Source organism: Sinocyclocheilus anshuiensis, unplaced genomic scaffold, assembly GCF_001515605.1.
Source record: "Sinocyclocheilus anshuiensis isolate Anshui unplaced genomic scaffold, SAMN03320099.WGS_v1.1 scaffold205, whole genome shotgun sequence".
Taxonomy (NCBI): Eukaryota; Metazoa; Chordata; class Actinopteri; order Cypriniformes; family Cyprinidae; genus Sinocyclocheilus; species Sinocyclocheilus anshuiensis.
In genome coordinates this window covers 3,046,522-3,068,250 of record NW_015536497.1, presented here as the reverse complement: position 1 = coordinate 3,068,250, position 21,729 = coordinate 3,046,522, and the positions used below count along the sequence as shown (strand labels likewise).

Here is a 21,729-nt window from a genome sequence, read left to right as displayed (position 1 = left end):
TGATATCGTATCGACCGAAATTAAGAAATATATCGTGATATAAATTTTGGCCATATCGTCCAGCCCTACACTAATCTCAGTCTATGCTCAGAGATTGTGTGAATGTGTGTGTGTGTGTATATATGCGGATGGCTTTTTATGGTACTGCTACTCCCTGTTTTGAATGCGCTCCAGCACTGAGACATCAGGCTTATAATATCTACAGCGGATCTAAATATTTATAATTAATTATAACTAGTTATGATTAATTATTCATATTTCCCCATGAGCTGATTCGCTACAAGGGCATGAGATCTAATGCGGAATTATACTTAACCCAGATTTATTGTTTGTTTAAAAATATAGACGAGGGCACTTTTACTATATATAAGAGTTCAGAAAGAAAAACAAAGCCTCGAAAAAGTCTCATTCGTCTCCTACAGAATAGAAATGTCACCTGCTTTTGCTTCTAGGGTGAAATATGACAGCTTGAATAGTTTTTGGTTTCTCTCATTTTGTTCAGGATCTGAAGTCCATCGTACTGACCTTAGAACTGCACTAAGAGAGATTAGGTCCAATCAAACCTCTCACTCAGGGATAGATGGGCCCTTGAGGCCTCTAAGACGCCTGTAAGTCTTGTTTCAGAAGGCCGGTGGTAATTTTCAAGTGCTTTTGAAATGTTATTGACACTTTATTTGCTGCATGGCCAATGACTTAAGTGCACTTTAGATGTGTATTTTGAGCATATTGACACTTCTATTGTTGTAACTAATAGAATATGAGAAAAATATGACATTAAAATATAATACAAATTATGTACGTATTATTATAGTACTTCAAGTCATACAAGTACAATTTCTGTCAATCTGTATCTTTGATTAAATTATGGGTGTTATTTTCCTCCCACAATGCCTCACCAAGTGCTTGCCAAGTATTATTAAATGTGATAATCTTCTCTGTGCATTTTGTTTTCTCTTTACTCAAACACACACACAATTAATACTGGATTTTTGTGACAAACCAAATAATATCACAAAATTCATCAAATCAATTGCTAATACATCACTGATGGTGGTGCTGTTATTTTCCTACTAAAACGATGTCACTTCCTGAAGGATTATGTAATTGGATTTTGTTAAAGGAATATTACAAAAAAAAACAAAAAAAAAAACATGAAAAGTCACATAAAAATAAGAATTGATTACCAATTAAAATGATATTCTCATGAAAATATGTTCTGTTCGAAACACTTCATCAATGTGAAAAAAATACTGGCAATAATTCTAAATAAACAGTTTTTCAAGTTTCAAATTAGTGCAGCAACCGGCGACATGACAAAAATGGCAATATCCATTCAAAGAAAAGTCGTGAAATTACTTTAAATCCATGTTGGAATAATATTACTGTTGTGATAAAGGAAAACTAACTAGCCTAATATGATTTCCATGTTTAATAACTGATATTGAGGACAGAGTAAAATAAAACTATAAACTGATTACCTCTTAATACACTATTCTCGGGGAAATATATTCTGTTAAAAATATTTTGAAAATGTGAAAAAAATGAAGAAATACCTGCAATATTTCTTAATAAATTGTCACTTTTTCAAGTTATAAATTAGTCCAGCACCCGGGAACATTACAAAAATGGCAATATCCACTCAAATAAGTCATGAAATTACTTTAAATCAATTTCTATGTTTAAATATTGATGTGGTAAAAAACTAAAACAAATGAACAAACTAGCCTAATATAATTCCCATGTTTTATAAATTATATTGAGGACACAGTAAAATAAAGCTATAAACTGATTACCATTTAATACAGTATTTTCAGGATAATGTTCTGTTTGAAACGTCAAAACTTTCTGGGAAAAAAAAAGAAACATCTACAATATTTCCTAATACATTTTCAGTTTTTAGAAATTAGTGTACCACCCAGTGGCATGACAATATTAGCTCAAATAAAAATCATTAAATTACTTCAAATCCATATCTATGTTAAATGAACAAACTAGCCTAATATAATTCCCATGTTTTATAAATTATATTGAGGACACAGTAAAATAAAGCTATAAACTGATTACCATTTAATACAGTATTTTCAGGATAATGTTCTGTTTGAAACGTCAAAACTTTCTGGGGAAAAAAAAGAAACATCTACAATATTTCCTAATACATTTTCCGTTTTTAGAAATTAGTGTACCACCCAGTGGCATGACAATATTAGCTCAAATAAAAATCATGAAATTACTTCAAATCCATATCTATGTTAAAATAATAGTGTTGTTAAAAGGAAACTATAACTAGCCTAATGTAATTTCCATTTATAATAACTGTAAGTTTAAATAATATATAGGCCTAGATGCTGATAGAGTTGGAATGACCAGACCTTCAACATCAGGATCATTATTGCCTGGACTGTGAGAACAGCTCTCGTGAGTCGTGGATCTGTGCAGTCCTGACATGTTAATAATGTCCTCACGTGTAAGCGGACATTTCCATTCCGCTCACGGTGATGCGGCTGATTTTACGTTGTCTTACGACATTTTTAGCCAAGCATAGTCTTTACTAGTCAAGAGTCTGTGGAAGATGTTTCACGCACAGTTTTCGCTATCTTTCCTCGTGCCTTCTTGGGACTGACGTATCCGTTCTCCATCACTCATTATCACACCAGTGTTCTGCAAGTAACAATACTGTGAGAAAACATTTCTCAAAGTAGCCTTAGATTCACATTTTTAACATCTCAGCCGTACTGAATCATCTTTTTGACTTGTTAGTCATTGTTGCAGCACAAAGGCACATTTCACACACTGCATCTTGGGTTTGGACGTGATTGTGTGTGTGTGTGTGTGTGTGTGTGTGTGTGTGTGTGTGTGTGTGTGATGTGCATGAGCATCTCTACAGGAGGACACACACACACACTCCGGTGCAGAGAAACAGGACAGGTAAGAATTCTTTCGATATCAACTTAATTGTGCTTTTCCGAAACGAAACACAGGTCGACGAGGCAGTCAAATATGAGCTCTTACCGTGACGCTCATCTGTTTACAGCGCGACATCCTTCACCTCGAGACACTGCAGCGTATAAACAAGTGTCGTCGGACAAGCAACTTTGAAAAGAACCAAGCGTATCTGTCAAACAGACTCGCGTTCATTTCCATAACATGAGATGTCCTTCCCATCGGCTTGCTGAATTATCTCATCCGCACGCGCGCTGACTCGTAACTGACCAGCGAGGACGGATGACCTTGTTGATGATAACGAACGGTTCATTAGGAAAGGACGATTAGTATAGCCTCGAGATTTTATTTGATGTCCAGCGGGCTCTAGGAGATATATACATATTATTCTTTCTCTAGTATTCTTCTTAAGACACATGACACTGATTCTTGAGACAAGACCAAATTAAATGAAAATAAAAGTTTATAAATTATTAGTAGCCTATATAATGATATTTTGTATTAATGTGTTCAGTGTTCAGAGTCATTGACTTCTTTGGGTGAAATCTCCTGCTTTTTCCATTCTCTCACAAAATAGGTGTAATTTCTTGCCTATCATTCAGAATCAGTCAAAACCATCTAATACAAAAATAATAGGTCCGATATTTATTAATAATGACAAATCCAGCATTCACTGAAATGAATGAATGGAAAGTACAGGATGGTTTCAAACTAAATTGTCTCTACCATCAGACAAACATTTTAATGTCTTGACAAACTAATTTTGCATATACTGCAGAAAGTTTGTTTTCTTTGTATTGCTTGTTGTGACTAGGATCTAAAACTCACAAACTATTGGGAAAAAAGTTGAAATAGGCCTATCATGATTGTGAGCAAGAAAACATAAGCACAATTAGTTAAAAAGATATATGAAGAGATTAATAGATAAACCCCTCCAGAACCTGTGACTTTGCTTAACTCATAGGTAAAATATGGCCAGGTGTCATTTTTTTAATGTAAGCATTAGTCTTTTTACAACCTTTTGTGACAACATGCCCCAATAGCAAAGCATGTTGTCACATATACCTTTTTGTAAAATTAAAACAATAATGAAGCACAAAATAATTAATTAAACAACAAAAGTGTAAAAGGTAACATGCAAAAATACCATCAAACAACAAATATTGTTACATTGTGAATATATTTTTTCTCTTGGCTCTGTTCAGCCATTGTTATAATTTGTCATCATTGTACATTTTTAATGATGACCTGTTTTCATTATGCCATCCTATTATAGTGCACTAAATACGGTGTGAGCAGACGAGCTCTTATATTACCTAACTGTACTGAACTGCAGGAAAACAACTTTTTTGTCATGTTTTCCATTTATCTTTTCATTGATTAACTTTACTAAACATTATTTTTATATATAACACTTAATTATTATAATGTACATTAATGTACTGTACATTCAAATACTTACCATGAAAATAAATATCAAACATTGATTCATATGTTTCCATATATATTCATATGTGACATCTGCATACATATCATTGTGTTGCAAACATTAGAATTATGACTTGCATAATATATATATATATATATATATATATATATGTATATATATATATATATATCAGCTATAAACATACCAGTTCCTCGGTTATGTCAGTTTGTAATGTTGATATGAATTGTTGCATCTTCTGCGTAGCATGTGTTTATCTGCATTTTTATGCTGGCCATATTTGCTAAACTCTGTTAGGAATGTGTATAACATTTTCTAATATTTAACTCGTATACTTGAGAAACCATTCTGTCTTTTCACTGAAGATCTGTCCCAAGACACCAATGTGTTAAAGCTCTGAGCTATTATTCTGCAACAGATGGAGACAGAGGCAGCATTGCTAATGCTATGTGATGGCCATTATCCCTAGCACTTTCTTCAAAGATTGCCCTATCAATCAGAATCCTGTTTATTAAAGGAACTATTCCAGAATGTTAAAAGGAAAGAATGGAAATGTTTGGAAGGGGGGTGTTGAGACTGAAAGTTGTTGCCAAGCAACAGGAAAGTAGATCAGGACAGAGGGGAGGGTATATAGTTGTCATTTGAACAAAAGGATTGATCTTAGCTGATTGTAGTTCACTGATGTCAGCAGTGACGTCCTAGGAAGAGCAGAGAGCGAGAGGGGACAGGTACATAGTGGGGACGTTCATCCCTGGCTACTGTCCAAAGCTCTTCACACACTCAGCAGTCCACTGCAGACAGCAACAGTCTCTGTCTCTGACCGTGGGAGAAGGCAGAGGAGTGTGAAGGACACACAAACCCAGGTCTCTCATCTTACTCTGCATTCACAGCATCTATTTTCTGGTTTAGCCACCCTTTCCATTTTTTCCTTCATGCTTTTTGCTCCATTTATTAAAGTAATGTTCCAGGTTCAATATAAGTTAAGCTTATATTGTCAATATAAGTCAATAAGTATTGACACTTCACTACGTACTAATATTTGAAAAACATTTGTCCGCCAAAATCAAAGTGGCAACATAAAACAGGAAATTATATCATAGAGAGGACCCCCTGCAGACCCTCATGACTGTGTGTCCAGGTTAATAAGTATTATAAAATATCAGATCATTAAAAAATTTTTACGACATGGCAAAGCTAGTTCAGAGTGCAAAATGTCAAGTTGAGCGACTGCAAAAACATAATGATATTTATAAATTGGTGAATCATAGTATTTGTAAAAGAAAACTTTTACTTTGATATATTTAAAATATGTTTCCTTTTTATTTAATATTTAATTTTTAAATATTATTGGCATTTATTAAAGGTGTAAAGAAAATATGTTAATACTTTTTACTTGATGGTTACACCACATGACATTTCACAGTCTTTAAATTTGAAATTTTCTTGAAAAAGATAAAACTCTTTCAAAACTATTAGTGCTGTCAAATCGATTAATCACAATTAATCGCATCCAAAATAAACGTTTGTGTTTACAAAATATAATGCGTGTACTGTATATATTTATAGCCTATGTATATATTATACACATACATACATGTATATCATTGACCCATTTCATGTTGACTACGAGCAAAAAAACTTGCATTGAACCTGGAACATTCCTTAAACATCTTCATGGCTGTCTACTGTCTTTGCAGGTAAATTGATCCAATGCAGCCCATTCAGAGCTGCCTAATGCCCAAGGAACATACTGGAGTTCTAGGACTCCACACACCACCAGTCCCAGCCCTGCTTGGAAACCCTTGCAAAGTGCCCGCATCCTCAAACTGCCATATAGTCATGACTGGAAACCCACCAGTTTCGGGACAGACCCCGGCACTGCAGACGAACCCAGCCATTCAGGAGAGAACCAGACCAGACTCCAACTGCATCAGTCGACCCAGGCCTACAGCACTGGGCACCAAGGCATCAATCAAAGTCTCCAGACCCACTGAGTCTCCATTGCAGATTAAAGCTACAGGAACACCCAACTTCCTGTCACACTCACCAACCGAATCACAATTGCCTTATTGCAGCCCCCAAAACCCACTGAGCCCCACTTCTCATCTTGGTTTCAACCCCCCAGCCATTCCCCCGACTCTTCCAAGCCCTCCATCACAGCCCATCCGTGCTAACACACACAATAACCTAATCGCCAGACCTATCCCAAACCCCAGCCCCCCGTCTAACCCCCTTCCTCAGCTGATTCCAAGTCCAGAAACTACTACTGACAAGAAGTTGAACAAGACCATTAATGAAGAGGGTGATTTCAGGTGAGACTTCTGTTATTTACCATGTCGATAATTATACAACAGTTAGGTTTGGTATCTTGAATCTGGTCCAGCATCTTTCCAAAAGAGTTCATGTAAAAGTGCAACAGCAATGACACCGTGTCTACACCAGACGCGAGCGGTGCAACGCAACAAAATATTATAGAACCCATTATAATCAGTGATGCACTCTACACTGGATGCGGCGTGATGCGACACAACAAATCCCCGACAGTAAAATGATACCTTGTTCTATTTATGACGTACTGACACAAAGTTCAAATGTTTTGCAATGTTCGCTTGTCGTGTCCAGTGTAGACAACCTCAAGCGGTTACTGGCAGCCGCGCCGCGACAACTGTCGCATCCTATGTAGACACGTGTGAGACTTTTCAATGTTTGTCTGTTCAATTGTTGAGAATTTTTCAGTAGCTTGCATTGTTATGCCAGTAGGTGGTGACAATGACTGTCTTTATGACTGAGTCATGGAGTCGTTCATTCAATTGATTAATTCAAACAATCGTTCATTCAATAACAACATCAACAAGTGACTGTCTTTAGCCCTATCCCAAAAGGAACCCTAAGACCTTGTGGTCCTCCTCTAAGCCCACAATCTCATGACATAATGGTGCTTTGACTGTCAGGTAGAGGTCTCTTGTGAAGCTTGTCTCAGTGAATAAAGGGCACATAGTGGCCGCAAAAGGAAGCTTGTGAGCACCCTTCTGAAACCTAAAATTATGTATGGGACACCCTGGGACACATCTTGTGAACTTATACCGTAGCCATTGTAAGCTCATTCAGGAACAAAACAAATGGCTGCCTTTATGAGTGAGTCATTGAATTATTCATTCAACTGGTTTATTAAAAGTTCATTCTGATTCATTCATTCATTCATTCACTCTTGCAAGTGTGGTATTAATATTTCCCAGTCCCAGTGATATGATATGATTTGACTGCAGTCACCCAGTCATTGGGTTTCTGCTGGATTTGCTTATATCCACCGAGCTGAGGGGAGAAAATCTGTCGGTTTAAGGCTGCATCCCATTAGCTGACTCAACATTTCAAATCTTAAATATGCGATTTTGCGTTTACTGATGAAAAACTCTGAATCGGAACAGTACATTCAGTTCTTCCGCTCTTGGAGAAGCTCACTGGTCAGATGTGGTGGTCAGGGTTGCTGGGGTCATTAATTTATCGTGGAGTTAACACATGCTGAGAAATCAGCTAGTGGCATGGCAGCATCATAAACCTAAAGAACGCGTACCAGCAGAGCTGAGATTTTCTCATCCCTTAAATCAGCATAATATCGCTCTCAGAGCCTGGTGACAGAATGGACACGGGAGCGTTGAGCTGGCAGCATTCCTAGACACACGAATGTGCTCCTGGATCCTTTAGCCTGTCATCTTTGACAACATAGACAGAACCCTTATAATGCCTAATGCTGTTTACTCATCGTGCATGTGCTCTAATTAGTTAAAAGCATTCCGCATGTTTTGGAAGCTATTAAATACAGCAGGTGACATTTATCCCAGGCTTTTTGATTTGAGTAATTTTTATGACTCATATTACAATGATGTAATGCAAAGGAGAATATGACCATGAATTTGAAACTTCAGCCCTGATTCAAAACCTAGTGTAGCATCACATATATCCTCATATATAAGAGTAACAGTGAGAGAAACCTAATAATTGTGTGTTCTATTTGTTTTTATTTATTTATTTTGGTTATTTGAATATTATAAGCATATCAACATGCTAATTTCAGACTGTTTGTATGCAGTGTTTGTGTGGTGTCGGTGTAGTTGCTGCCTAAAAGTGTTTCAAATAATTTAATTTGGGACGCTGCCTTAGAAGACAGCTGTCTATGTAGGGAGTATATAGCAAGTATTTAATGCAGTTTCTTTTAAAATTTACATGAAATGCACATTATGCTTTATTCCTGTTAGAGTTCATATTGTCACATGGAATGTAGGCTCTGGTATACCACCTGATGACATCACTTCCTTGTTTGGACCCGGTGTTGAAAGTAGGAGCACTGACTTGGTCGTTGTTGGGTAAGAGTGTGGCGCATTGTTCAGTTTTGTTACATCCCTTCCATTGTTATTGCTGAATTAATTAAACTTCCTGTGCATCCTTTGTGCTTTCTCATTTCCATGTCCTTCTTGTCATCTTGTCCTGTTTGTCCTTGTTTTAATGGTATTCTTTTCTCATCTGTCTTTTTTTCCTGCTTCTGTCCTTTTCTCTCTTTTTAGACTGCAGGAAGTAAACTCTATGATAAACAAGCGGCTCAAAGATGCTCTCTTCACAGACCAGTGGAGTGAGCTCTGCATGGACACACTCAGTCGTTTTGGATATGTGTTGGTCAGTATGAAATCAAATGCATATCAGGCTTAAAGGGACAGTTCACCAAAGAAAAATAAAGGAAATGCTGTCATCATTTACTCACCCTCATGACGTTCTAAACCTGTTTGACGTACTTTCTTCTGTGCAATGCACAAGAAGATGGTCACAAACGCTGTTTGGTTACCAACATTTCTTCCAAAAAATCTTATTTTGTATTCCACAGAAGAAATCAAATGTGTTGCTGTCTGGTCATTAAAATCTTCTGATTGATTGTTAGCTTGTTTCTATGCAGTTGCTAGTGTATTTGTTATGGTTGTGAGGGTGTTGCTAGGAGTTTTCTGGGGTTTATCCACAAGGGGGCAAGGGGGAGACTGTACAACAACAGCAAACTACTGGAGACGCAACAAAAATAGATACCCATGTTGGCGAGCACTTGTGTGAGGTGGTTAAAACTCAACATCTTAACACAACTCTAGTTTTAAAAAATTTTTTTTTATCACTTATAACTTCTGAAGAAAAATTGTGCAGACACTGGATGAAACTTTCTAGTGTGTATGTGTCCTGCACCTGTTTTTGTGCATGCTATCAAACGAAGTGTACTGTGAAGGGTTATGTGTTCATGTCAAAACTGAAATATACTTTGGGTAAAAGGGTAAAGATAAAGTATACTTCAGTTTTGATGCAAACTCTTTGCATGTGCATTTAGGATACTTTCAAAGTATACTCCATTGAATAGTGCGAGAACACAGGCGTCTGACACATGCACACTAGAACGTTTCATCCAGTGTCTGTGCTATTTCTCTCCAGAAGTTATAAGCCATAAAAATATATTTGTACTCGTTTCAACTAGTTGCATGTATCTCAGAGGAATAGTTCACCCCAAAATGAAAATTTGCTCACCCTCAGGCCATCCAAGATGTAGATGAGTTTGTTTCTTCATCAGAACAGATTTGGAGAAATGTGGCATTACATCACTTGCTCACCAGTGGATTCTCTGCAGTGAATGGGTGCCGTCAGAATGAGAGTCCAAACAGCTGATAAAAGCATCACAATAATCCACAACAGTACAGTACACGAGTTAACTTGTGAAGCGAAAAACTGTGTGTTTGTAAGAAACAAATCCATAAAGATGTTTTTATCTTCAAACCGTTGCTTCTGGCTAAAATACAAGTCCTCTATCCATACTATTACTTTCTCCATTGAAAAAGTCGTCTCATCAGGAGAGAAATATGCATAGATCAAGTACCATTTATGAGCAAAACAGTCCAAAACAGTTCTAAATAAATATATCGCTGGATTTTGATGTGATAGGACAACAGGAGATGGACTTTTCCCCTGGAAAAAGCATTATAATGGATTATTTACTGGTATCTTGGCCAGAAGTGACGGTTTAAAGTTAAAATGGCTTAATGATGGATTCTTACAAACATGCAGCTTTTCACTTCAGATGTTAATTGATTGACTGGAGTCATGTGGATCATTTGTGCATTATTGTGATATTTTTATCAGCTGTTTGGACTCTCATTCTGACAGCACCCATTCACTGCAGAGGATCCATTGGTGAGCAAGTGACGTATTGCTACATTTCTCCAAATCTGTTCTGAAGAAACAAACTAATCTGCATCTTGGATGGCCTGAGGGAGAGCAAATTGTAATTTTTGGGTGAACTATTCCTTTAACTGGCTTACCTATATGAGTCAACACAATCATCTATTGTTGGGTCTCTGGGAGATTGTTATTGCTCCATTTTTGTTTATTTTCTGACTGTTAAAAACAGGTGGTGGCTGTATTGCCACCTTGTGGACAAACTAATTCAAGGTGGATGTGCAAACTGAGTATACAGGGTTACAAAGGGATAGAAAAATCGGTATGCACACGTACAGTATACGTATGCTATGTTGATGATGAAATTTATATCACATGCACACATGTAAACCCTAGTGTACAAGTAAAAACTAGTACATTTGGATTTGGTTTGTTCAAACTGTAATAGTGATGTATGCCTTAGTAAACCCCACTAATGAGGGGTTCAACTTCAAATATCTTTATTTCCCTCTAGGTGGCATCTCAGAGGATGCAGGGGGTTTTCTTACTGGTGTTTTCCAAATTCTGCCACCTTCCCTTCCTCAGAGGAGTACAAACCCAAAGCACACGCACTGGGTTGGGAGGCTACTGGGTGAGTCAAATGAGAAAAGACGTCTGGGAAAGAGATTGTTGTGCTGCATTAACACTTTAATGTTGAACATCAAATATCTGCATAATGTCACGACTCCCGCTGTGTGATGTCTTTGATGATGACAGGAAAAGCGGAGTCAAAGGTGAGCGTGGAAATTAGACTGTGAGCGTGTTTTTGTTATGTGATAGTGAGCGTGTGTGACCCTGTGTGTGTTGTTGTCAGCATGGCTCTAGGCTTATTCTGCAGTCTCCTTTGAGTAGGGCACAGTAGGACACGCAGCAGCTCTGTTTCTGATCTGTCTTCCAGTGCACAAACACACACACACACACATCAGGTTCATCTATGTTCGATCAAATACAGACTGAACACACACACACAGCAGCAGCTCTCACTTCTCCCCAGCGCGTTACCCAGAAAGAGAGAGCACATCCCGTGGGAACTGCAGCACCAGCGCTGCTAATAAACTGCAAGTCTCTGCACAGCCCATTTCATCTTTGACTGCACAGCACACCTGTCCTTCTCAGCACAGTGTTTAACTGGATAGTTCACTCACAAATGAAAATGCGGTCGTTATTCAATTATTTACTCACCCTCATGTTGTTCCAACAATGGTTCAGAGTGGCAATGTCTGTCAAGCTCCAAAAAGGACATATAGGCAGATTCATTCTGGTGACTTGAATCTGTTTACCAAAAAGATTTGTTTAGCAATTCATTCAGTAACTCTTTTTGCAGGTTTAATTGTTACCCAGTTGGTGGGGACAAGCAAGTGTAATGAGTGAGTCATTGAATTATGGATCTTTTTAATGACTGAAATGAGTTTAATTATCCTTTATTAAACTGTACATGTCTAAAAGGCTTCAGAAAGTATGTTTAAGCATCAGTATATATTTTTTAAGTTACAACCAAGTATATCTATAATTTTTGCTCCATTTTGTAAACAGCATGGTATAGCTTTTATCAAGCTATAGAAAAAAGAAAACAATAATAGCTTAATAAAAATATGAAGCATTAGGTGTTAAAAAATAAAGTTTTTACATAATTTTAAATGTAAGATTGAATGCCAAATTGAACAAACAACATGTCCCCACTCATTTAGTCAGCAGTGTAATAATTATTCATATTGATTAATATTTTGAATTAGCTTATATTTTGTTCAGTTTTCATTTTAGTTTGAGTAATTTTGTTGTGCTTTTGTCATTTTATTTTTTAAATTTTTTTATTCAGTTTTAGAAATTGTAGCATTTAAAATTATTTATTTCAGTTAGTTGCCAAGGCAACATTTTAACACATTTTTGTTTCAGATTAAGTTTCATCTAATATTTATTTATTTTTTATTTTATTTCATTTATATTTTATTTTATTTTGTTTCAGCTTTATTTCTATTTATTTCAATTACCAAAAACTATTAATTATTTTAATAATAGTTAGTTGTTAGTAATAGTTGTTGTAATAGTTTAATAATTATTAATAGTTTTAGTTAACAATAACAACACTGTCAGTCAGTCAAGTGTTGATCCTTGTTCAATGTTCACAAACAAGATTCATCCCAGTTCATTCTGTTCATTCATGAACGACTCGAGTAACTCATTCTGTGAAGGCAGTGTATTCATTCAATCGATTCCAACCTTTCCAATCAATTGAATGTTTGTTCTTTATTGGAGTTTGACAGCTGTGGTCACTATAAACTATTATTGAATGGAAAAGAGCTGCATGAAGATTAAAAATTTTAATTTTTCCATTGGATTCTATGGAAAAAATAACAGCATAATAGTTTGGAACAACATAAGGGTGAGTAAATAATGTCTATAATAATGTTGTTTTTTCTTTCACCATTAAGGCAGGCACTTAAAAAACACCTTACTATGGAGTGCAGAGCTGCTGTATTATTAATGTCTTCCCATTATCCTCTGGCTCTATATGTTTGTCTCAGGGGAATAAAGGGGGCGTAAGTGCACGCATGATGGTTTTCGGACACCCTGTGTGCTTCCTCAACTGCCACCTGCCGGCTCACATGCGTAATCTGGAGCAGCGGATGGAGGACTTTGAAAGCATCCTACAGCAACAGCAGTTTGAGGGTAGCACGGCTGTGGGTGTGCTGGATCACGAGTGGGTATACCTGGGGAAAAAACAGATCTTTGATGCCTAGGCTTATGCATTATTAAAGCTACACTATGAAACATTTGGCAGTTTTTAAAACATAAAACTGCAAGCATGTTGCAGAAGAACATAGTTTTGGTTGTGCTTCGGCTCTGCTCCTCTGCAAATGACAGATGCGACAAATTAGATGCATTATCTCTTATCAACATTTTTTTTTCAATAAAAACAGTATAACTTTAAATCTTTCACATAATGTGCAGTCAGACAGTCATCATTGCAAAATGTTAGAATTTTCTTTTAATACGATTTTGTGACGTTTATTTGGTTAGTTTGAGCCTTAATCTATGTGGCTTTTGTACAGATGTACTTTGTACAGATTACACTTTGAACTTTGGCCTGTGGAGTTCACTGGATATTATTGCATTCTTCACAGTGTGGTGTTCTGGTTCGGTGATCTGAACTTCCGAATCGAAGGTTATGACATTCACGTGGTGAAAAGTGCAATTGAGAATGACAAACTGCCTCTACTGTGGGAGAAAGATCAGGTAAAAAGAGTTATAATGTCACATGTTGCTTGGAGACCATCATAGACCTTGTGAAAAAGAAGTGCACATAATTGTATTAAATGTGCACTTGTAGTGTACTTCAAATCTTTGAAGTATATATATATATGTATATGTATATATATATATGGCCTTGGACCACAAAACCAGTCTTTAAAGTGTCAATTTTTCGAAATTGAGATTTATACATCATCTGAAAGCTGAATAAATAAGCTTTCCATTGTTGTATGGTTTGTTAGGATAGGACAATATTTGGCGAGATGCAACTATTTGAAAATCTGGAATCTGAGGATGCAAAAGAAATCAAAATATTGAGAAAATCACCTTTAAATTTGTCCAAATGGAGTCTTTAGTAATGCATATTACTAATCAAAATTGAAGTTTTGATATATTTATGGTAGGAAATTTACAAAATATCTTCATGGAACATGATCTTTACTTAATATCCTAATGATTTTTGGCATAAAAGAAAAATCTAGCATTTTGACCCATACAATGTATTTTTGGCTATTGCTAGAAATATACCCCAGCGACTTAAGACTGGTATACAGTATACATATATATATTACAAACTGTTTTGTACATATATATATTACAAACTGTTTTGTATATATTACAGACTGTATATATATATATATTACAAACTGTTCTTGCAGGTAATATAATATTAATGAAAAAAGTACACTTAAAGAGAGTACACTTTCATGTGTTTTAAACACATTGAAGTACACTTTTAAAAAATGCACTTTAAAAAAAAGTTTTTAGTTTAAAGTACAATTGTAAGTTCAAATCATTATGTTTTAATAGTCTGTACTTGAAGTACATGAAGTACACTTGTTTTGATGTTTTATTTTGAAACATTAATATATTTTAAATGACTAAATACATTTTTAAGTACTAAATTGCTACATTATTACAAATGACTAATTTAAATATATTTAAATACATGACATACGGGTTTAATAGAAATGACATGTAGTTTAGTATATTTTAGACAGTATATTTTAAAAGTATGCTAAAGTGTAATTCTTTTACACAAGGGAGGCCCTATTCCAAATGCCCAAATTGTCATGGATGTTGTCGCATAATGCTCATGAACACCCTTTTGAATCATAAAATGAACATAGGATGAGGTCTCAAGTCTACATCAAGTGTGCCATTTGGAACGGGGCCATAAAGGAAACTGATTGCACAGGTGCATGTGATTTCAAGGGTCTGTACAGATCCAGCTGTTGAAGCAATGTTGAACATATCAGATAAGCTCAGAAAATTGTCCTTGTCTCAGTCACATACCTCCAAGATGTCGCCATACAGATCTTGGCAATACAGTTTTTTTCAGTCTGTATTGTAACCACTAGAGGTCAGTGTACTACACCTATAAACAGAGCGGCTGGATTCAGCTCTTCAGTGCATGTGCACGCCATATGTTGTGATGTCTGCTAGATTGGGTTGTTGTTAAAAAGATAAAGTGAAAGAACACTTCGTCTTTTTGTTTTGTCTTTGACACAGCTCAACATGGCGAAACAAAGTGAAGCCGTTCTGGAGGGGTTTATGGAGGGACCCCTCAATTTCCCGCCAACCTACAAGTTTGATGTGGGGACACATACTTATGACACGAGGTCTATTATGCTTTTTTACATGAGTCTTCATGTTTCTCTGGACTCTTGTTTAAACCCGGCTTCCTTTCCTAGTGCAAAAAAGAGGAAGCCTGCATGGACGGATCGCATCTTGTGGCGTCTGCGCAGGACGGGCTCCCCCGTGCCGTCCCATAATTCTGCACTACAGCGGGGTTTGACCTCATGGCTGGGTGGCGCCACCAGAGTTTCCCAGCACTACTACCGCAGTCATATGGGCTTCACTATTAGTGATCACAAGCCGGTGTCCGCTCTCTTCTCTTTGCATGTGAGTCTAAAAATGGCGGGAAAGACACTGGATAGTCTGTGAGCAGCGCTGCATGTATTTCAGGCCTACAGTGTCATGTGATGTATTTATTATTGTGACACTTCGACATTTACGAGTTCAAAAAGTTGCTTGTGGCCACAGACAGACTGTTACAGTTTTTCTCGATTGCTTAAACACTATCACCAGGCTTTTGAACTAAAATTTCAAAACCATAACACCATTTATCAAAAAGCACACCCCTTTCCCTAAACTATAAACACTGTTCCCCTTTTTGACACATGAATCAGATTTGTTGAACTGTCACTGCAACTGAGGGAAAAGTTTGGTTTTTCAGCAAGAGTGAATGGTTTTGAGTGTAGAGCTTCATTTTGACCTGAAAATAGGATGTTTGGGGAATTGGGTGAGACGTTATGGATTTGTGTTTACTGTTTTGAGAATATGAGGCATAGTTTCAAGAAATGTGTTTAAGCAATCGAGAAAAATTAATAAAATTCAACTGATTTTTTAGTTTACTGAAGACCTCCATTTCAATTTTTATATTCATAGTACCTACAGTTGATTCTAATATTCTGTCCCATCTTCCTCCATGCTGCTCAGTTTCCCTTTAAGGTGAACTTGCCATTAGTGACACTGGAAGTGGAGAAAGAATGGACCAAGTTCTCTGATGCTACAGCCAAACTCACAGTTGCACACGGCTTTCAGAGGAGTTCATGGGACTGGGTGGGACTGTACAAGGTAATACATGAAAGGCATTTTCATGTAAAACTACTTTTAACATTCATTTCATTAAAGCTCAGTCTGTCCACAGCAGACTTTTTTTAAAGAAATTACACATATTATTATAATAATTTGTATTTTTAATGATATTTTATTGTGTGTTGTATTGGTGTTTGTTATATGTGTATTTGTATAACTGGTCCGCCTATCTTGGCCAGGACACTCCTGTAAAATACATTTTTAATCTCAGTGAGGTTCTTTCCTGGTTAAATAAAGACTTAATAATAATAATAATAATAATAATCACAATGGCGTTGCCAAAGTGTGCCATATATGCTCCACTTTCTCAACAATAATAATTTTTAGACATTTTTTCCAGACACTCTCCCTACCTACTATTGGTCAATGAAGAGATAGTCAAACCCATGCAACTGGTTGAGCCAGTGTTGCTAAGCTATGTTGGGCAGGTTAGGAAAATGTAACAAACAGAGCAACGTTATGAAAGAACCACAGAAGCACAGCCTTTTCTTTTCAAGGAAATGAACCTATACATTACTTATAGTTATTTTTGCATATTTTCATCATAAAAAAATACACACTTCTCAGTACAATAAATCCACAAAATAAATAATAAATTATTTTGATAAATGTGAAGTGCCCATGGTGTAATTAGTATGGAAGCTTGTTTACAAAAAATAATAATAATAAAAAAGTCATTGTAACTTTTTTTCTCACAGTTTAGAATCTCACAATTCTGTCTTTTTTCAGTATTGCAAAATATAAACTCATAATTCTAAGAAAAGTTAAAATTGCGAGAGATAAACTCTGAGATAAAAATCTGAGTTTATATCACATAATTGTGACTTTTTTCTCAGAGGTCTGAGTTTACATCTGATAGCTCTGTTAGTTTATTGTCTGAAAACAGGCTTCCATAAATTATGTAATTTAGCCTAATTTTCAGACACAATCTCAGATAGTTTTAGTCAATGCTTATACAAAGCAACATTTCAAGCAACAAACAGAAAACTTTTGTACTAGAAAGAGATGGGTATTAAAATGAACTATGACGTGAATTTTGTTTATCTGACAATTATGTGAACTGACTAGTTGTGTTATGCTTACTTTCTCTTTCATTTACGTTTAAGAGATCTGTTAAGAGATTATTATTTGACAGTGTATGAATACAAAATACACTTTGTTGTGTAGCTTGCAACGTAACCAGGATGTACTTGTTTGTTGTCTCTACAGAAGTATTCAGTTCAGTGTTTATTCACATGCTGTGATACACTGCAGATGACTCTTTTGGTTTCATTTATATCGTTTATTAATTTCTAAATATTTATTATTTGTCTGCTGTTAATGATTTAATGAGCAATTATTATCTTATTAAATTCCTAATAAAAAACACCCCCAGGCACCCATCAAATTTGCACCTTAAATTAATCAAATTGGTAACACTTTATTTTAAGGTGTCCTTGTTGCACATGTTACATGTACTTACTATTATAATAACAATTAATTATGCATAATTACATGCAAGTAACCCTAAGCCAAACCCTAACCATATAGTAAGTACATGTAGTTAATTAATATTACTCAGTACTTAAATGTATAATTACACTGTAACAAGGACACCTTCAAATAAAGTGTAACCATTAAATTATTTATATACTCATGTTACTTTGTTTTAGGTGGGATTTAAGCACCACAAGGATTACGCTGCATATGTGTGGGCCAAATCTGAGCATTCGACACAGGTAGGACGTGTGCGTAAGATGTGATGAGATCTCAAAGATACTAGCAATCTGACCCTGAACTTTACATCTCTCTGTGTACACTGGACAATGCTTTAATCCCAAAATCAAATAATTCCTGGATAATCTTGGATTGAAAGCTTTAAGATTAGGGAATGACTGAACAGTATTAGTACTAACAAAAATTTATTGTGTCGCCAGTGCTGACTATCATTATCCTTAATTAGTTTTATTCATGACCTTCAGGTGATGTTTCCTGAGGAGGATCTTCCTAGAGACCCAGGAGAATATATTCTGGGATATTACAGTAACAACACCAACAGCATCGTGGGAGTGACGGAACCATTTCAGGTCCACGCTGCTCTCACACAGCTACATTCTGATTCATATCAAATGCTAATATTAGTTTTGTTTGCATGCGCAGCTCAGTAGCTCCGAGCGTGTTATTCAAAGGGCATGATGACTAGGTCATTGTGCTCTGGCATTGCCATTGTCAACATCTGAAGTATTGACTGCAGTCTGATTTGTATTTGAGGCTGGACATTCAAAAATTACAAACATAAAGACTCTGTTTTGCCATTTGAATGTCAAACTAGATGTTAGATGCCACACAATGGAACATAATGTTCCACAGTTTCAAAGAGATTTCAGCAGTATAGCTGGTCAGAATGAAACCAAAACCACTGTGGTAAAAATATTCACATTCAGCATTCCATACAGAAGATAAGTCTCGCAGAGCTTCTTCTGGTCAGAAAAATGCCCGTTAAGACAGAATGCCCATTTTTTAACTTGCTGATTAAGGGCTGTTAAATCAGAAATCAATGATACCACAATAATAGACTCAAAAACCTCAATAGATAAAAAATATAGTATATATGGCTGCACAATTAATCGAATTTCTAATCGCGATTACAGTTATGGATGCCACAATTATGTAATCGTTCAAAGCGGCAATTAATCATTCAAAGTCCACTTATGTTATTCTGTGTGCTTAAGATGCGTTTTTTTTTTTCTTTTCTATGTGTTATCTTAAGGGTTTTTACGTTGTTTTAGTTTTAGTATAACATTATAATACCATTCATATTTGTACTTTTTTTATAATTTAAAGAAGAAACCAATCCGATGTATAGTTGACATTTATACATTTATAGTTGTCCACCAGGCTGGACTATTGCAATGCTCTCTTGGCAGGTCTTCCAGCCACACCTTGCTACGTGTACTGCATTAGGCTAACCGAGACTTGTCATTTACACTTATATATTGTTGCTCTTTTGTTAGTTTTGACTGCTTTTATTGTCCTCATTTGTAAGTCGCTTTGGATAAAAGACTAAATGTAAATGTAAATGACATTTGAGGCTTAATACTATAGAAAAGCACTAAAAGTTTTTCAGTTCGAGTGTTTTCAGCTTGTTTATTTTCATATAAAAATACGGCATGCAGTTGCATCAAACAATGGTATAAACATCATTCAATGTAAATTGTGATAATCATAATTAATAATCACAATTACAATTTCAAGGGAATAATCGACAATTATGATTTTTGTCATAATCGTGCAGCCCTATTCAGATAATAGTGCAGCGGTCCATAAATAGCTGTACAGAAAACTCAGAAATGAATTGAAAATGTGTGTAGACTTCCCAAAAGTACTTAGCACTCATTATTTCACAGACAGAAAGCTTAAGAGAAGAGTTTACTTGCTATATCCAAGATTGGATGACATAATCGTCAAGACTCACCCAAGCATGAAGAAGAGAAGTTTTGAAGACAATGCTGGTGTTTATTTCGTCATTCATTTAAATTTATTTCAAGGAGAAATGAGTCTAGTATGGAGTATGAGTCTAGTAGGACAACAGAAGAGGGTTGAGTTCTGTCTCAAGACCAAGACCAGAAGAGGGTCAAGTTTGAGTTAAGACCGAGACCAGAAGAGGGTCGAGTTTGAGTTAAGACTGAGACCAGAAAAAGGTTAACTTAAAATCAAGACAGAATCCACATGGTCTCGAGTCCATGACAGGGCCAACATGAAACATGAAAACATGAAAAATATGATCTTGGTCTTGTCATTGACTTGGGAACTTGTGGACTTGTAGACTCATTTTTAGTGAATTCTGACTTTTTGGTATCTGTTCATTTATACGATTACACAAAGTGACTTGCATTTCTTTCAAAGTAACTGTTTTTTATCAGTTTGAGGCCTTTTCCTAACATAAAACCACTATATATTTGGAAGACTTACAGCACAGAAGTCATACGGACCACTTTTATGATTCTTTATGGTGCTTTTTTGCAATTTTTGAAGCTCAAAATCTCTCTGTTCATTGTAATTGAGCATGGAAACATGCTTTGAAAAGTCTCCATTTGTGTTTTGTGTAAGAAAGAAAGTCATGAGGTTTATAAACACGAAACAAAGGGATTTTAACTTCTGTATAACATTAGAATCTCCTATATGAGTTGTATGTATATTCTTTTAATTTCATCCTCTTTGTTTTTCTTCACAGGTGCAGCTGCCCATGTCCACGCTGCCGGCACCAGAGTGTCGTTCGCACTCTGAGAGTTCTGACGTCAGCTCTGAAGACGACAGTACGCTGGTCCTGTTGGCCCCCATCTCTCGTAGCCCCAGCCCTGGAAACCACAGCAGCAAACGACATCACCAGAAGCGCCAGCGCAGCCACAGCCCCGCCGTACCCGCACTCTCCGGGACGCCTCTTCCCTCCCTGCAGTCTCTGAATCTGTGCCCACGTCCCCGTGATGGCCCCACGCGGAGCTCCTCCCCACGCCCTTCGGCCAATAGCAAGAAAGAGCGTCTGGTTTCTCCAGACACGTTAACATCACCCTCTCTCAGTCCTCTCAGTCCACGGAGCCCCGTGTCCCCCGTCAGCGCTCCGGAGGCTCTGATAGCGGCCATTTTAGGAGAGCCCAGGCCTCCTCAGATAGGAAAAGCAGGCGATGTGATTCTCTGACCCATCCCCCCTTCCCTATCGATTTATTTCTAGACTTTAGCAGATATCGTAATGCTATTACTTGAGAGAAACAGCCTGTTTCAGGTCGTCCTCTGGCGCCTTTCAGACCTGCAGCTGTTAGTGCTCTCATGCCTTGTTGTGCTTAATCGCTTCACAAACTCTTCCTCAGTTCTCAGTGGCTTTGCCAATAGAGATTCAACTGGTCTATCCATTTTGCGTTATTTATTGATGATAGATTGTAAATGGAGACAGTACAACAGTGGACATCAGCCTTATAGTGCAGGACAACCTGACCCAAGGTAAAACTGTCCTTTTACCGTAGAATTAAAGTAAACAGTGATGTCAGCATTCATCTCAGCCTTTACTTGTTGTTCTGGTAGTAATTGAGTACACATATGCTAGGTTTGGCACATACTATAAGACCACCATACCACATTTTAGAATAAGTTATTTATTAACACCCATCATGCTTTGCTGAAGTTTTGTCAAGATAACAGCCTTCTGAAACAGAGCAAACCTTTGA

The 21,729-nt window shown here is 36.5% G+C and overlaps 1 protein-coding gene across 1 annotated transcript; it reads left to right on the top strand.

The window, feature by feature from the left end:
- Window positions 1–5,097: 5,097 nt before the first annotated feature.
- On the top strand, window positions 5,098–21,729 carry LOC107688649 (inositol polyphosphate 5-phosphatase K-like). The gene is made up of 13 exons (XM_016486368.1): window positions 5,098–5,250; window positions 6,085–6,699; window positions 8,641–8,748; window positions 8,947–9,055; window positions 11,097–11,213; window positions 13,144–13,319; window positions 13,744–13,855; window positions 15,383–15,492; window positions 15,565–15,775; window positions 16,373–16,510; window positions 18,184–18,249; window positions 18,493–18,597; window positions 20,745–21,729. The coding sequence occupies exons 2-13, from the start codon at window positions 6,098–6,100 to the stop codon at window positions 21,204–21,206; spliced, it is 2,316 nt and encodes a 771-aa protein (XP_016341854.1). The 5' UTR covers window positions 5,098–5,250; window positions 6,085–6,097; the 3' UTR covers window positions 21,207–21,729.

Bases quoted from the DNA above. Each gene is read 5' to 3' on its own strand.
- LOC107688649 (XM_016486368.1), top strand. From the start codon at position 6,098: ATGCAGCCCATTCAGAGCTGCCTAATGCCCAAGGAACATACTGGAGTT. The intron at 6,700-8,640 runs GTGAGACTTCTG...TATTCCTGTTAG, and splicing joins AATGAAGAGGGTGATTTCAG to AGTTCATATTGTCACATGGA. The intron at 18,598-20,744 runs GTCCACGCTGCT...TTTTCTTCACAG, and splicing joins GAGTGACGGAACCATTTCAG to GTGCAGCTGCCCATGTCCAC.